Source organism: Pleurodeles waltl, chromosome 2_2 (genome assembly GCF_031143425.1).
Source record: "Pleurodeles waltl isolate 20211129_DDA chromosome 2_2, aPleWal1.hap1.20221129, whole genome shotgun sequence".
In the NCBI taxonomy this organism is placed as follows: domain Eukaryota; kingdom Metazoa; phylum Chordata; class Amphibia; order Caudata; family Salamandridae; genus Pleurodeles; species Pleurodeles waltl.
In genome coordinates, this window is record NC_090439.1 from 473,630,543 (window position 1) to 473,648,852 (window position 18,310).

Genomic DNA, 18,310 nt, shown 5'->3' on the forward strand with positions numbered 1-18,310 from the left:
ATTGAGAGGGAAGCCTTTGCTGTGGTTTGGTCCCTGAAGAAGTTGAGACCATACCTTTTTGGTACTCACTTCACAGCTAAAACTGACCACAGACCTCTCAGATGGCTGATGCAAATGAAAGGAGAAACCCCTAAACTGTTGCAGTGGTCCATATCCCTACAGGGAATGGACTTTGTAGTGGAACACAGACCTGGGACTGCCCATGCCAATGCTGATGGCCTTTCCAGGTTCTTCCACTTAGAAAATGAAGACTCTCTTGGGAAAGGTTAGTCTCATCCTCTTTCGTTTGGGGGAGGGGGTTGTGTAAGGAAATGCCTTCCTTGGCATGGTTATCCCCTGCCTTTTTCCCTTTTGTTGATGCCAGTTATGATTGAAAGTGTGCTGGGACCCTGCTAACCAGGCCCCAGCACCAGCGTTCTTTCCCTAAATTGTACCTTTGTTCCCACAATTGGCACAGCCCTGGCACACAGATAAGTCCCTTGTAAATGGTACCCCTGGTACCAAGGGCCCTGTGGCCAGGGAAGGTCTCTAAGGGCTGCAGCATGTCTTATGCCACCCTGGCGACCCCTCACTCAGCACATGCACACTGCCTCACAGCTTGTGTGTGCTAGAAGGGAGAAAAAGACTAAGTCGACATGGCACTCCCCTCAGAGTGCCATGCCAACCTCACACTGCCTGTGGCCAAGGTAAGTCACCTCTCTAGCAGGCCTTTCATCCCTGGGGCAGGGTGCACTCTACCACAGGTGAGGGCATAGTTGCATGAGCACTATGCCCCTACAGTGTCTAAGCCAAACCTTAGACATTGTAAGTGCAGGGTAGCCATAAACAGTATATGGTCTGGGAGTCTGTCAAATACGAACTCCACAGTTCCATAATGGCTACACTGAAACCTGGAAGTGTGGGATTTATGGTAAAACACACCCAGAAGGCATCTTAGAGATGCCCCCTGAATACCAGTCTGACTCCTAATGCTAGGCTGACCGGTTTCTGCCAGCCTGCCACAACCAGACGAGTTTCTGGCCACATGGGGTGAGTGCCTTTGTCTCTCTGTGGCCAGGAACAAAGCCTGCACTGGGTGGAGGTGCTTCTCACCTCCCCCTGCAGGAACTGTAACACCTGGCGGTGAGCCTCAAAGGCTCCTGCCTGTTACAGCACCCCAGTATATCCCAGCTAGTGGAGATGCCCGACCCTCCGGACTCAGCCCCCACTTTTGGCATCAAGTCCGGAGGAGGTAATGAGAAAAACGAGGAGGAGTCACCTACCAGTCAGGACACCCCTAAGGTGCCCTGAGCTGAGGTGAACCCGGCCTTTAGGAATCCTCCATCTTTAGTTTGGAGGATTCCCCCAATAGGAATAGGTAGAGATGTGCCCCCCCTCCCGTCTGGTAGGAGGCACAAAGAGGGTGTAGCCACCCTCAAGGACAGTAGCCATTAGCTACTGCCCCCAGACCTAAACACACCTCTAAATTCAGTATTTAGGGGTGACCCTGAACCCAGGAAATCAGATTCCTGCAACTTGAAGAAAGAAGAAGGACTGCTGACCTGAAAGCCCTGCAAAGACGACGGAGACACCAACTGACTTGGCCCCAGCCCTACCAGCCTGTCTCCAGACTAAAAGAACCTGCACAGCGACGCATCTAACAGGACTAGCGACCTATGAGGAGTCAGAGGACTGCTCTGCACATAAAGGACCAAGAAACTCCAGAGAACAGCGGCAGTGTTCAGAAACTGCACCAACTTTGGAACTTAGAAGCAACTTTTAAGAGACTCTCCCTTCCCGCCGGAAGCGTGAGACTTCACACTCTTCCCCGACGCCCCCGACTCGAACCAGGACAACAAACACAGCAGAGAGGACTCCCAGGCGACTCCAATGACGTAGACACCCTGAGTCGACCTCCCTGCACCCCCACTACAACGCCTGCACAGAGGATCCAGAGGTTCCCCCTAACTGCGACTGCCTGGTAAGAAAGGAACCCAGTGCCTGGACCAAGCACTGCACCCGCAGCCCCAGGACCGAGAGGAACCATCTACCAGTGCAGGAGTGACCAGCAGGCGGCCCTCATCCTAGCCCAGTCGGTGGCTGGCCCAAGAAGCCCCCCTGTGCCCTGCCTGCATTGCCTAAGTGACCCCCGGGTCCCTTCATTGCCTTCAATAGCAAAGCCGACGCCTACTTTGCCTACTGCACCGGACGCCCCTGTGCCGCTGAGGGTGTGTTTTTTGAGCTTGTACGTGTGTGTGTCCCAGTGCTCTACAAAACCCCCCTGGTCTGCATCCCAAGGACACAGGTACTTACCTGTAAGCAGAGTAGGACCGGAGCACCCCTGTTCTTCATAGTGGCCTATGTGTTTTAGGCCCTCTTTGACCTCTGTAACCTACCGGCCCTGTGTTGCTAGTGCTGTGGCTTTGGGGTTGCCTTCAACCCCCAACTGTGGGCTGCCTATGCCCAGGAGACTGACTGTGTAAGTGCTTTACTTACCTGAGAAAACTAACCAAACTTACCTCCCCCAGGAACTGTTGATTTTTGCACTGTGTCCACTTTTAAAATACCTATTTGCCATTTTAACCAAAAGTGTGTGTACTACTGCTTTAAATCAAAGTTCTATACTTACCTGTGTGAAGTACCTTGCGTTTTATGTACTTACTTCAAATCTTGTGGTTCTGAAATAAATTAAGAAAATATATTTTTCTATATAAACCTATTGGCCTGGAGTTAAGTCTTTGAGCGTGTGTTCCTTATTTATTGCCTGTGTGTGTGTACAACAAATGCTTAACACTACCCTCTGATAAGTCTACTGCTCAACCACACTACCACACAATTGAGCATTAGTATTATCTAATTTTGCCACTATCAACCTCTAGGGGGAACCGTTGGACTCTGTGCACACTATCTATCACTTTGAGATAGTATATACAGAGCCAACTTCCTACATCGCTCATATCATTCATGTATGATGGAGGACACCCTTTGGCTGCTGCTTGGTGCCCACCACAGACAGCACATGCTCCCTGTCATCCTTGGAGACCCCCTTCCAAGACTTAACAAGTGGTGGATCCTTACATCCAAATCAAGACACACCGATGAAAAAAATTGTTTTACAGAAGAGCATAAAATTATTTAAACTAGTCTCAATTGATAAAAAATGTACTCATGCATTTTTCTATACACTTATCAACCACTGCCTCTACTAGGTACTGCAGCATGGGAGCAAGTTCATTAATGTTTGTATTATAGAAATTGTCATTGGATAGCATGTGACTACCACCCTTCATAGACGCCTGTAGTGTTGTTTTGTCCTTTGATTTATATCCTGGGCAGTTTGTCAGCATACCCAGTTTCTTTCCTTTCTTGTATTTAGAAATGCGTAGGGACCACAGGCTGTGAGATAACTTCCAGCCTCTACCACTGCCGGTAAATAATGGATATCAGCAGTAACCGCCAAAACAGCGACTGAATCGTTAGTGCTAAGATCTTTCAGCCATCTGCCCATTATGGACCAATAAGGGAGTGCCAACATGTGAAACTGCAGTAGTTACCGCAGAGTTATGGGGGAGGTAGACACGGGTCAAATAAGCAATCTCTCCTTGCAGGTATTAATTTCATAATTAATCGCCACAGCCACTGTGATTAAATACGAAAGAATGGATGATCTAGAGAGGCCATTCCCTACAATATCCTTTGTGAATTCCCCTCAAAGCGTACTCCCAGCATCCGAGGAGGTTGTCATATGTTTGCCCACTTTACAAAAGCCACTACCAGTATTCAGAGCTAGCTTGCCTATAACTCCGAAGCCTTGGCTGCTGTTGCCAAAACTACTGAGGCTCCAGGGGTCATCAGATAAGACCGACAGAAGTGATGAATACTTCCAGGGGATCACAATAATTAAAACAGCCCTGCAGCTAAAAATCAAGGGGGGTGGGGAGGCACAGCCCGACCTCCTATGGCCGGTGACAGGAGGAGACAGGCCCAGTCTTGGCCCCGCATGCACCCGGGCTCATCCTGTGCTTCGGCAGGTGGAGGGAGATTTTACAGTACGCGGCCTGGGGCAACTGAATGGAGCAGCCTCTCCTCCTCACATGGTCTTGTGGGACACACAGTCCCCAGCAGCAACACCACGTGGACCAAACATCCTGCACCACGGTAGGTGGAGGGCACTTTTACAGCATGTGGCAAAGGGGAATGAAGCAGCCCCCCTCCTCCTCTTAACAGGGTCTTGTGGGATAGGAAGTTCCCAGCAGCGACACTACCAGCATCAAATGTCCCAGCACAGAGAAATTGGAATGGGCAGTCCCTCCTCCTCGCAGGGTCTTGTGGGACATGAAGTCCATGGCAGCAACACCACCAGCACCAAACATCCTGCGTTGTGGTAGGTGGCAGCTGCTTTTACAGCGCACGGAGCGGGGGAATTAGATGGAGCAGCCCCTTCTCCTCACAGGGTCTTGTAGGACACAAAGCCCCTAGCAGCAACACTACCAGCACCAAAAGTCCCATTAGACCTTGAAAGTACACTATATTAGCCACACAGTACATTCAAGGCACATCCTAGGTTCTACTGAGTTGATGCTTGGGACTTGTCTGTAGAAAAAGAGGACAGAAATTGAGATTTATTTTTTACCACAAAGAACCCTGTAGGCAGGTATAGGCTTCCAAGGTACTGTAGGCTAAATGACTGGAGTCAGGTTTAATAGGCAGTATCGGGAATACCACACTATTAAGCCATGAGGGCACCCTGGAGCAAGACTGACTAATGCCACAAGGAGGCCTAAGAGGAAACTTAAGACTACAGTCGAGTGGTACCATACGATTACCTTTTCACTAGGAGAATCCTTCACTAGTACAACAGTTATGTGTGGGGAGAACAGATTGTATCGAACAGTGGGTGTGAAAATAAATTATGGTGGGGAGTGGATCATGAGCGGAAGAGCTGAACACACAGGTCAAATAGAAAGTTTGGGGTGACCACCACTCTCTTTTACTTTCCTAGCACCACAAAGGTACTAGAACTTGCTAGCAGCTGAGCCAAACACAACGGGGTGCCTCCATGTAGACATCCACACGCCTGTAAAAAATAAAAGCAGAAAGCCCTAAACTGATTAGTTTTCAAAACTGCAAACCACAGGATTAATATTATTTGAATTCATTGGCCTGCGTGATAAGAGGGAACCCATCAATCGACCAGCAGGAGAAACCACTTGGCTGCAAAAGAGAACCTAAGTGCTGAAAAATCACTGCATGTTAGGGGACACGGCTCTCTGAGCAAATCAGTACTACCCACTTGACGGCAGAAAAAAAGAGGGCAAGGCCTGGTGAAAACAAACTGCGGCACTAGACTTATAAATTTATTTTTCTGTGTTTTGCAAATAATAATGTCCTTCTCTTGTCAATTCAAAGAGAATGACTGCAGTACGGATGAAGGAGGGCACCAACAGAGCAATAACACTTTTTAAAATGTGTTACCATTTTGTCAAAAATATGATACTTGTATGCGACATTTCATATCAACATATAATAAATAAAAGACATGATCAGAAGGTATTTTTAGACTGAAATCTGTTCATCTATTATTGATTGATTTAACGTTTCTATCTCAAATATCCAAATCACATTAAACACCAGGCCGCCGTAATGTTATTACCGAAAATAAAAGAATCCTTCTTCGTCAGAATCTCTTTGTTTACTGCATTTCATAGTTGTCACCTGGAAACAAAAATTATAAAGGTATAAGACGCAAAGTTGAAGAACGAATGGTTGATGTAAATGTACAAGTTACTTACCTTCGGTAACAAAATATCTGGTAGATATATATTCCAGTTGCAGATTCCTAACCTTAAAATTTCCCCCAGGCGTCAGACTGGATCTGGAGATTTTTCTTCGAGCAATACCCTTGCTTGTCATTGGACTCCGCGGACGTCGCAGTCATCATGATGACGTCGGGAGCAGTATTTAGACGCCGCCTTTGCGCAGTGACGTCAGTTTCAACAACTTTCCACGCCAAAGAGCAGAGCTGCTAACAACACTGAGATTAGAGCACCAGAGCTAAGGACCTGAAAGGGGGAATACCTGTCCCTAGAAATCAGTTCGCAAGCGGGGACGAAGGGTGGGCGGTAAGGAATCTGCAACTAGAATATGTCTCTACCAGATATTTCGTTACCGAAGGTAAGTAACTTGTGCATCGAATAGAGACTTCTAGTTGCAGATTCCTTACCTTAGAATAGATACCCAAGCAATGCCATCCTCGGTGGTGAGCTGCGAACCAAAATCAAACTAGGAAGTCCTGCAGGACCGAACGACCAAAGTAGCTGTCCCGACGGACCTGACTGTCCAGACAGTAGTGTTTAGCAAATGTGTGCAGGGACGACCACATAGCTGCCAGGCAGATAAACATGACAGGAACTCCGCGTGCTAACACAGTGGAAGCAGAAGTTGCTCTAGTGGAATGAGCACGCAAGCCCTAAGGGGCTGCTTCTTCGCAAAAGCGTAGCACATTTTGATGCAAAGAAACACCCATCGAGAGATGGTACGCTTTTGCACTGCCTTCCCTTTTTTCACACCCACATACCCAATGAAGAGGTGATCGTCCACCCAGAAATGTTTAGTACGATTGAGATAGAACCCCAATGCTCTTTTTGGGTCCAGACGGTGGAGTCTCTCCTTCTCATGGGAAGGATGTAGGGGTGCGTATAAAGTAGGCAGAGTGATGGACTGGCCTACATGAAAAGGTGTGACAACCTTAGGAAGGAAGGAAGCTTTAGTGCGCAACACTACTTTGTCAGGGTGCACAGACAAGTAGGGAGGTTTTGAGGAAAGGGCCTGAAGCTCACTCACCCTGCGAGCAGAGGTGATAGCAACAAGAAAGACAGTTTTGAAGGTGAGGAGACGCAAGGTACAATTGTGCATTGGCTCAAAGGGAGTACACATCAAATAAGTAAGTCAAAGATTGCGGTCCGACTGAGGCTTGATAAATAGAGTGGGAGGAAATAAATGGGTGAGTCCTTTTAGGATTCTACTCACAATAGGAGATTTAAAGAGTGAGGGCTGATCAGGTAACCTAAGAAAGGCCGAAATGGCAGATAAATACCCCTTAAGGGTGCCCAAAGCAGAGCCCTGCTGGGCCAAAGAAAGAATGAACGGAAGATCCTCGGATAGAGGGGCAGAAAGGAGATCAACAGATTTCCTAATACACTATGCCACAAATTTATTCCAACAACAGGCATATACAGTTTTGGTTGATGGACGCCTGGCTTCCAAGATAACATTGCAGACTTCGGGTAGAAGTTCAAAAGCCGCCAACTGTCACCGCTCAATCTCCACGCATGAAGGCAGAAGTTGAACAGGTTTGGGTGAAGAACCGTCCTCTGTTGCTGCGACACAAGATCTGCCCGAAGAGGAAGTCTGAGTGGAGGATCAATGGACATGCTCAATAGCTCTGGATACCATACACTCCGTGCCCAGTCCGGAGTGTATAGATGACTTGGGCCAGGTCGTTCCTGATCTTCTTGAGAATTCAAGGCAGAAGAGGGATAGGCGGAAAGAGGTAAAGGAGGCCAGAGTTCCACATGAGACTAAATACGTCTCAGAGCAAATGCCTCCTTGGAAACTCCAACACGCAAAACAGCTGACATTGCGCTTTCTCTGCAGAGGCGAACAGATCTAACCAAGGCTCTCCCCACTGCTTAAGGAGACCTTGCGCCACCTCCGGATGGAGATGCCATTCGTGATCGGCTGTGCATCGACAGCTGAGTTCGTCCGCACTGAGGGAACCCGCCAGATGTTGAACCATCAGGGTAATGCCCTGATGTTCCAGCCATGTCCAGAGACAAATGGTCCAGGACCCTAATCCGCCCTGTTTGTTGCAGTACCACATGGCAGTAGTACTGTCCGTGAACACCTGCACCACTTTTCCTTTGCGAGAGAAGTAATGCTTTCAACACAAGCCTGATCGTCCGGAGCTCCAGAAGATTGATATGGAGCCCAGACTCCGCCGGAAACCAAAGCCCTCTGATCTCTGCATCTCCCATGTGCCCTCCCCAACTCAGAAGTGACACATCTGTCACTATAGAGAGATCTGGTTGGGGAAGGGAGAAGGATTTGCCTTGAACCCAATGCGGATTCGAAAGCCACCACTGCAGGTCTTCCGCAGTCCCCTCCGAGATCTGGACCATGTCGGAGAGATTTCCCTGATGCTGCACCCACTGGAACTTCAGGTCCCACTGCAGAGCCTGCATATGCCATCTGGCATGTGCTACTAGCAGGATGCAGGAGGCCATGAGGCCCAGCAGCCTCAGAGTCAGTCTCACTGAAACCCAAGACTGAGGCCAAAAGATCGGAATCATAGCCTGAATGTCTTGGACTCGCCTTTCGGGAGGATAAGCACGAAACTGCACTGTCCACAACAGCTCCGATGAAAGAGAGCGTCTGAGAGGGAGTCAGGTGTGACTCCGGCATGTTTATAGTGAACCCCAGCGTGTGCAGGAGGTTCACCATAGTCTGAAGGTGGGAGATTACTTTCTGGGGTGACTCCGCTTTCAACGGACAGTCGTTGAGGTAGGGAAAGACTGAGACCCCTAACCTGCGCAGATGAGCTGGAACCACCGCCATCACTTTCGTGAACACCCGAGGGGCGCTGGTAAGGCTGAAGGGGAGCACGGTAAACTGAATGTGCTCGTGACCTACCACAAATCGTAGGTAACGTCTGTGGGCAGGCGGGATGTGGAAATAAGCATCCTTCAAGTCCAACGCTACCATCCAGGCTCCTGGGTCCAAGGCAGACAGAACCTGAGCCAGGGTCAGCATTCTGAATTTCTCCTTCTTGAGGAAGTAGTTTAGGTCCCGAAGGTCTAGGATAGGATGTAAGCCCTTGTCCTTTTTTAGTATCAGAAAGTAGCGGGAATAACAACCACGACCTGCTTCGGGCACAGGAACCTTTTCTACAGCTCCTTTGGCCAGGAGAGCTGTGATTACCTGGCGGAGAAGCGCCAAATGATTCTCTGGAAGTTGACTGAAGGATGGAGGCATGGTTGGTGGAGCAGATTCGAAAGGGAGGGAGTAGCCCTTTCGAACTATCTGCAAAATCCACCTGACAGTGGTGATGTTTTCCCAGTGGGGCAGATGACGGCGAATCCTGCCACCAACTGGACGGGAGTGAGGGGACAGACAAGGAGGGTTTGGAGGCTGCAGCGGGGGCAGAGGTGGACTGGGCAGACCTCTGGTTCCCTGTCCCACGGCCACGTGCGATTCCGCGTCCCCGGCCACGCAGAGGCTGAACAGCATGGGTGGCATGGTGGCTGGGTGGAGGAGGCGACAGGGAGCGAAAGGCGGACTGGGGGGCAAGGGGCAGAGGAAAGACCGAGGGACCGAGCTGTAGCCTGGGAATCCTTGAATCTCTCCAAGGTCGAATCCGCTTTGTCTCCAAAGAGACGTGAGCCATCAAAGGGCATGTCAATGAGTGAATGTTGGACATCCCCAGAAAAAACATAAGTACGCAACCAGGCGTGGCATCGTAAGGCTACCGTCGTAGCAACCGATCTGCCCAGAGAGGTGGTCATTTCCAGCCAACAACGGACTGTGAACTTTGTCGCATCTCTCCCATTGTCACAGCTTGGGAGACAATAGAACGGGCCTCCTCCGGTATCGGAGGCAGAACATGCGCAACCGTATCCCACAAAGAGTGGGTATAGCGGCCCAAAAGGCAGGCAGTGTTCACAGACCGCAGCACGAGACTGGAGAAAGAAAATAACTTGTTACCAAACTGTTCCAGCCTTTTGGATTCCCTGTCCAGGGGTGCGTAAGGGAATGCGCCTGAAGAAGAGGAAGCCTGGATAACAAGACTCTCAGGCGTGGGGTGTTGGGACAGGAATTTAGGGTCGTTTGGAGCAGGCCGATGGCGGCGTGCGATAGTCCTATTCACAGGAGCCCCTGTGTTGGGTTTGAACCAGTGACCCAAAAGGACCTCGGTGAGTGCTTCATTATGCGGCAAAAGGGGTTCTGAAGTAGAAACTCCAGGCTGAAGCACCTCCGTCAGGAGATTAGACCTGACCTCAACAGTGGGAAGCTCAAGACCAAGGACCTCAGCTGCCCTACTGACCACCATACCATAAGTCGCTACCTTCGTCGTAGCCACGGTAGGAGGAGACAGCATGCCAGCATCAGGAGAAGTATCCAGACCACCGGCGTCGCCTAATGCCCGAGCCCAGTCCATAGAAGGGTTATCCTGGTATAAGGGTCCAGGGACCCCTCCAATCCCTCCCCATATTCGTACCCATAAGAAAAAGGATCTGAATCCGACCTGGGGCAAGTAGGACCATCGAAGTCAAAGGCAGCGTCGGCGACGCCGCTCCGACTCAGAGTTGTCGGGGGATAAGAATCGGGTCGACGTCGATAGTGGGCACTACAGACGTGTGGAGTGTCAACAATCAACCCGGTGCCGGGAAAGGTCTCAAGGGTGGGTCCGGCTCTGGTGCGGATCCGCATGTGACCTTGGTGTCCAGAGCCTCAGCCGCTGGTGCAGAACCCGAAGGCCCCTCAGCCGAACCCCTTGAGCCCGAAGGCACTGTATCGGGGTCGGACTGCCCAAAGATGAGGCGCATGGCCTCATAAAACTCTATAAGCTAGGTGGGGGTCGCTCTGGCTCCGGGAGACTCAGAGAAGCAGGGAGCCGACCCAGATGCAGGCTCCGAGGACGGAGGCCTTGTGTGTGGACGCTCCTCCCGCATCGCGTTAGCCGAGCGACAGTGCGAAGTCGGAGAGCGATGGGATCCCTTTGACTACTTCTTCTTACCTTGACTCGAGGATTTGGAAGAAGACAAGTGGTGATGCCTCTGCGACCGGTCTCAAGTCCTTCCTCTCGATCAAGACCGAGACCTACGCGGACTCAGAGCATGACTTTGGGTCGTGGTCGCGTTGGAGACACCACAGACAAACCCTATGAGGATCCATCACCGAAATCGTACGATGATAGTCCTCACACGGTTTGACACCGGTCTTTGGGGACATCCTTGACGCACCAAATTTCTCACAAAAATGGCCAGGGTAGCTCTTCTCTGGATCAGCACGTGGCGTGGAAAGAAAAAAACTGACATCACTGCGCGAAGTCGCAGTCTATATACCACTCCCGACGTCATCACAGTGACTACAACACCAACGACGCCCGCGGAGTCGACCAACGCCACCTACCGACACGAAAGGTTATTGCTCGAAGAAAAATCTCCGGATCCAGTCTGATGCCTGGGGGAAATTCTAAGGTAAGGAATATGCAACTAGAAGTCTCTATCAGATCATTTGAGTTAACACATTCCAGAACAAAGATCTGACAATGGGCAAAAAGCACTTAAAAGTTAAAATATACATGTTACTAAGTGATCACAATGAAACACAAGGAAGGAATGTGGGAAATCTGAAAGGTGTCTACCAAGATGCACAGTTAAAGAGCCACAAAGTGGAAAGAAAAAAAAACTATCTCTGTACCCAAGACCACATAACCAACATTAAACAATCTAAAATATGATTGTGTTTGCAGCGTACAGGGTCTGAAGCCATACTACTGATATTAATTGGATGGCTCCTTTCATTAGAAAATGGTCTTTAGACTTCAACAAATCAGGCACAGACTGCATTTAAATAGGCAATGTACCACAGGAACCACAAAAATGCTCTGAATGATTTGAATGAGAAATCGAAGAAAATCAAATAGTGTTAGTAGAATAAGTCAGCAGAATGTTTAATCATGAACAAACTACACAGCATGGACTATAAAAAAAAAATGTAAAGAAAGAAGAGTACTTTTGCAGCAAATGTGCAGAGTGGAAACGACTGCTCCATTCGAAAGCCTGAATCATCAATTTCATACAATAAATGATGAATATGTGAATAAAGGACAACAACACCTCTTAAAAAGCCAAGCAAAAAATACAACGGGGGTGGGCGATGGAAGGAGTTCAAATCTAGAATACCTGTGTACCGAAGCAGCAATGTCCTGGGAGTAATGCAGTGGCGTACCCCTTTTTTCGATGTTTCTAAACTGGGAGGGTCTACATTTTGACACTTTTTTGCTAAATCTCTCACACTACATGGCCTCACACTTAGAACCATGGGCCCTGCCCTTGGACTGAAGGGCCTACCATAGGGGTGACATACAGTGTCCAAGTGCAGTGACTGTGATACAAGGCAAACTTTATTCCGAAAGTGAAAGATGCATGCCCCATTTCACGCAGGCTGCAATGGCAGGCCTGTAAACACAGTCTGCATGAGCTCCCATGGGTGGCATAATACATGCTGCAGCCCATGGGGGACCCCTGGTGTACCAAAGCACTGGGTACCCTAAGTACCCTCTACTAGGGACATACAGGGGTACACCAGTATCCCAATTGTTGGGTGTAAGAACCAAGACAACAACATTTAGAGGAGAGAGCACAATCACTAGGCTGCTGATTAACAGGATCCCTGTGAAAACTGACATCAGGCAAAAAGTGGGGGGTAACTGTAGGGAAGTGCCCTTTTTGGCATGGTTACCACCCCACTTTTTGCCTGATATTGATGCTGACCTGACTGATAGTGTGATGGGATGGGATCCTGATAACCAGGCCCCATCTTCAGTGTTCTTTCCCTAACAATGCACCATTGCTTCCACAAATGGTACACCCCTGGCACACAGTTAAGTCCCTTGTAAAAGGTACCCATGGTACCAAGGGCCCTGTGGCAAGAAAGGTCCCCAAGGGTTGCAGCATGTATTGTGCTACCTTGGGGGACCCCTCATCAAGCACATGCACACTGCCTTTGCTGCTAGCGTGTGCTGATGGGGAGAAAAAGATAAAGTTGACATGGCATCCCTCTCAGGGTGCCATGCCCACAAACCACTGCCTGTGGCATAGGTAAGTCACCCCTCTAGCAGGTCTTACAGTCCCAAGGCAGGGTGCACTATACCACAGTGGAGGGCACAACTGCATGAGCAATATGCCTCTACAGTGTCTACGTCCATTCTTAGACATTGTGAGTGCAGTGAGGCCATATTAAGTACATGGGCTGGCAGTTTGTCATGACGAACGCCACAGCTCCATGATGGTTTCACTTAAGGCTGGGAGGTTTGGCATCAAACGTCTCTGCACAATAAACCCACATTAATGCCGGTGTTGGGTGTATTGTACAATACCAACCCCTTTAGTATAAGGCTGACCAGTTTGTGCCAGACTGCCACTAAAATACAAGGGTGAGAACCTCTGTGCTCTCTGAAGTCAGAAACAAAGCCTACTCTGGGTGGAGGTGCTTCAAACCTCCCCCTGCAGGAACTGCAACACTTGGTGGTCAGCCTCAAAGGCTCAGGACTCCTGTTACAGTGCCCCAGGGCACTCCAGCTAGTGGAGATTCCCGCACTTTTGGGGGCAACTCCAGAGGGAAGATTAGGAAAAACAGGAAGGAGTGACCACTCCAGCTAGGACAAGCTCCAAGGTGTCCATAGCTGAAGTGACCACCTCCCTACAGAATCCTTCATTTTGGTTTGGAGGATAGGGACAAATAGGATTAGGAATGTGCCCCCCCCCCCCCCTCCCCTGTAGGAAGCTGGCCTGATGTGTGGTAGGTACCTGAGGTACTTACACCTTATACCAGGTCCACGTATCCCCTATTAGTGTAGTGTAGGCAGCGTCTTGAAACCAGGCTCTCTAGAGGTAGCCGTGGATGAGTAGCCAAGGCTTATCTAGCAGACATGCAAAGCTCATGCAATACCACTGTAGTCACACAGCATACACACACATGAAAGAAAACACTCTGTTACAAAAACAAAGGTACTTTATTTTAGTTACACAATACAAAAAAGTACTATAGAGGCAACCTCCAACAGGAGGTAAATAGCATACTAGATATATACTATCAGCAATAGACATAGAAAGTGATAGAAACAGTGCAAATGCTAACAGACAATAGTGACCCTAGGGGGAGCCCAAAGAACATACTAAATAAATGCAATGCGAACATAGGACCCCCAGCTAGATAAGTGGAATGTGTAGCAGGGACCTGGGGGTACTAGGAAACCCCAAAGGTAAGTACCAGGGTGCCCCCCACAGTGACAAGGAAGGGAGAAGTAAATTACTAGATTTTCCACAAACCACCCAAAAGGAAGGAAAAGAAGAAAATGCAACATCCAGACAAGACTGTAAGAAGCCAGCGGTGGATTCCTGAAGAGGAAGACCTGTGGAAGAAGGGGACCAAGTCCAGAAGAGACCAGGAGGAGTAGGAGCTACTACCCACCCAGCTGTGGATGCAGAAGTTGGTTGACGGTGAGACGAAGACGGTCAGAAATGCAGCCCTGGAGCAGGTGAAGAGTTCCTGGAGGATGCAGTCGACGTCCCACGCTGGATGGAAGATTGCCTGCCAACCCAAGAGAGAGAGACCCTAAATGGCCCTGAAAGGGGGATCGGTCACCTAGCCAGGTTACCACCTATCATGAGGGGGCTCTGACGTCACCTGCCTGGCCTGGCCACTCAGATGGTCCCTACCAACCTTGCATTCAAGATGTCAGAAGCCAGGGACACTCTGGAGAAGCTCTGGGCACCACCCCTGGGGTGGTGATGGACAGGGGAGTGGTCCCCCTATTTTCCATTGTACAGTTTACTGCCAGAGCAGGGACTGGAAGTCCCTGAAACAGTGTAGAAAGGTTTATGCTAGGATGGCACCAAGTGGCCTGGGGAGGCTACCCCTCCCAAGCCAAGCAACACCTATTTCCAAAGGGAGAGGGTGTTACACCCCCCTCAAAAAAAGGAAACCCTTTGTTCTGCCTTCCTGGGCTTCATCAGATCCTCTCTGAAGGGGTGGCAGCAGTCTGGGCTGCCTGGAAAACCCTAAAAGGGTGGTAGGAGCAATGCTGGGAGTGCTCTAAAGAGCACACAGAGTGCATGGAATCATGTTTACAATACTGGCAACAGTATTGGGGTATGATTCTGACATGTTTTATCCCAAACATGCCTAGGGTCAGGGTTACCACTATGCAGCTGGACATAGGTAGTCACGTATGTCAAGTACATGCATAATATAGGGTCCCTGCACTCACAAAGTCTAGGATAATTGCACTGGGGTTCGGGAGGGCACCTCTGCTAGTGCAGGGGTGCCCATAAACACAGGTACTTGCACCCTGCCCTGTAGGATAGGAGGGCCTGCCATAGGGGTGACTTATAGTACATGGTGCTGTGAACTATGGTGAAAAAGGGTGCATGCACCCTTTCACGCAGGCTGCAATGGCAGGCCTGAAAAACACTTTTCATGGGCTCCCCATGGGTGGTGCAATACATGCTGCAGCCAATGGAGATCCCAAGGCACCCCAATGCCCTGGGTACCATATACTAGGGACTTACGTGGGGGCACCAGTATGCCAAATGTGGGGTGAAAATGGTGTAAGTTACCAGGTTAGAAGGGGGAGAGCATAATCACTGGGTGTTGGAGTATGGCCCTCTATGCAGTGTGCAAAACCAAGCACACTATGCAGAGGGTTCAGGCAACAACATGTTTGTTTCCAGAGGTAAAAATTAGACCACCTAATGCTCCAATTTTTAAGGTAGCTAGTCAAGCAGTTAGGCTAATCCATGAGATGTGCTAAGCATTTGCTATACTAACAAATCCAATCATGCACCACACGCACTCAATTAATAACTCGAGAACAGAATTTATAAAAATACTTCCGACTTTTATATAAATTCTAAGACCAAGATCTTTAGAATACATTAAGTACTTTTCAAGTTATAACTTTTTGAAGTTTTAGCAAAGTTAGTCTTTCTGTGCGTAATTACGCACTATTGGAATCAATGCACAGTCACCTTTAAAAATGCATTAAAAATCACACGGTTGAGTTACCAGTCTCTACTCTTGCAAGGTGGCCAGAGTGGTTGGTGGTCACACTGTGCCAGCTGGAGAGTCTTGGGTGGCTCCCTGTTCCTGTGGGAGCAGCATTGAGAGGTTCTTGGCACAGGGCCACCTGGAAAAGGAGTTGTTTTGCAGATTTAAAGATGGTGCCTTGGGGTCCCCTTGGGCTGTTGAGGTCGCAAGGGGTTGGGGACCCAGGGCACACAGCACATCGTGCGATGCAAGGCCCAGGGCGGCCAGGTGCAGGGTGTTTTGGAGTTCTTGGATGCTGTGCGCAACGGAGTTCACTAGAGCTGGAGGTGAGTCTCTTTGGGGGTGGCTTACAAGACAACAGGGGCACTCTGGTCGGAGGTCCGGGTGTTTCTGAAGTCCCTCGACTGGGGCTTCCTCCTGATCCTTATTCAGCTCTGGGGGAGCTGGTTTTCTGCTAGTCTGACGTCAGCTGACAGGTACCCAGGGGTATTGCTGTATCTCGGACACTAGAGGGCACAGTGCCACCAAACCTGGCAGAGATGCGGGTCACGTTCAGGTGGTCGTCGGTGTGTTGTCGGGTCCAGGTGTGACTTCTGGTCAAAGAGATATTGGAGATTCAGTGAGGTGACCGTCACTGGTTTGTTAGTCCTTTGCAGGTTTCTCGATTTTCTTGAGTGGTGCCTCCACTCAGGAGGGAGATTTAGGCTATTTGCGAAGCCTGGAGATCCTCTGGGGCTATTGAGGTCGGTCCAGTGGTCAGCTCTTCTGCAGTGGTGATTGTTGGGACTCTGGTGGATCAAGCAGGGGTCTTGGAGCCTCGTCTGGTGCAGCAGGTCGTCGGTTCTCTTCCTGGTGAGTGGTGCTGTCTTTTTCCTTCCTGTTCAATCTAATTTCCTGGACTAGGGGAGCTCACTAAATACGGAATTTAGTGGGCGTTTTAGGGGGAACCTGGTAGTGTCCAATGGGACAATTACCTTTGGGTGGTTACACCTACTACAGGGACCACTTCCTGGGGAAGGGTCACTTCCCTAAACCTGTTTGGTTATTTTCCTCTGTTCCAAGATGGAGAGAAATGAGATAGAGGGTCCACTTCGCATACAAGCCCTTAGGGGTGGTGCATGCTCAGTGAGACTATTCCTCCTACCCTTTTCTGGTTCCCCGCCTTTGCTCCCGCCCAAAGTGGGGGGTTTGCAAAGGGGGAGGCCCTCTGCTGCTAGCAGCAGGCCTGGGGTTCGAGTTTCAGGGGCTGTAGACCTTTGAAGCACACCACAAGGGTGCTGCACATTCCTGAGGGAGGGGGTGCTAGCTCCTCCACCCACGAAGAGCATTTTCTTACAAACCAGGGACCATGGCTCTCCCTCAGGTTCGTATATTGGCCATCTGGAGTGGCAGGCTAGATGGAACCAGTCAGAAACTTTGCCAGTTAGGGTTAGCTTTTGCAGGGGTGTAGGAAAGTACCATCTTGCCTGGCATGTTACCCCCATTTTTACATGTATGTAAGTTTGTTTTTGCCTGTCTCACTGGGATCCTGCTAGCCAGGACCCCAGTGCTCATAGTTTGTTGCCTGAATGTCTGTACCTGTGTCCTGACTAACTGTGTCACTGAGGCTCTGCAAACAAGAACCTCAGTGCTTATGCTCTCTCTACCTTTAAAATTGTCACTATAGGCTAGTGACCATTTTCACCAATTCTAATTGGCACACTGGAACACCCTTATAATTCCCTAGTATATGGTACCTAGGTACCCAGGGTATTGGGGTTCCAGGATATCCCTATGGGCTGCAGCATTTCTTTTGCCACCCATATGGAGCTCGGATAAATCTTACACAGGACTGCCACTGCAACCAGAGTGAAATAACGCACACGTTATTTCACAGGCATTTTACACTGCACTTATAAGTCACCTATATGTCTCACCTTCACTTAGTGAAGGTTAGGTACAAAGTTACTAAGTGTGAGGGCACCCTTGCACTAGCAAAGGTGCCCCCACATAGTTCAGGGCAATTTCCCCAGACTTTGTGAGTGCGGGGACACCATTAGACACGTGCACTACATATAGGTCAATACTTATATGTAGCTTCACAATGGCAACTCCGAATATGGCCATGTAACATGTCTAAGATCATGCCATTGTCCCCCCATGCCAAATCTGGTGTTGGGGTGCCAATCCCATGCATCCCCGGGGCTCCACCATGGAACCCGGGTACTGCCAAACCAGCTCTCTGGTGTTTTCTCTGCAGCTACTACTGCTGCTGCCAACCCACAGACAGGATTCTGCCTTCCAGGGGTCTGGGCAGCCCAGTCCCAGGAAGGCAGAACAAAGAATTTCCTCTGAGAGAGGGTGTTACACCCTCTCCCTTTGGAAATAGGTGTTAAGGGTTGGGGAGGGGTAGCCTCCTCCAGCCTCTGGAAATGCTTTGAAGGGCACAGATGGTGCCGTCCTTGCATAAGCCAGTCTACACCGGTTCAGGGAACCCCCAGTCCCTGCTCTGGCGCGA

The 18,310-nt window shown here is 49.6% G+C and overlaps 1 protein-coding gene across 3 annotated transcripts in view; it reads right to left on the minus strand.

Moving 5' to 3' along the window:
* SMCHD1 (structural maintenance of chromosomes flexible hinge domain containing 1) overlaps positions 1-18,310 on the minus strand; it is a 2,128,336-nt gene that overhangs the window by 470,911 nt on the left and 1,639,115 nt on the right. For all 3 annotated transcript variants that reach the window (XM_069219969.1, XM_069219967.1, XM_069219968.1), the window contains one exon: positions 5,633-5,694. In XM_069219969.1, coding sequence (XP_069076070.1) covers positions 5,633-5,694 — 62 coding nt within the window. The remainder of the gene's footprint in view (positions 1-5,632; positions 5,695-18,310) is intronic.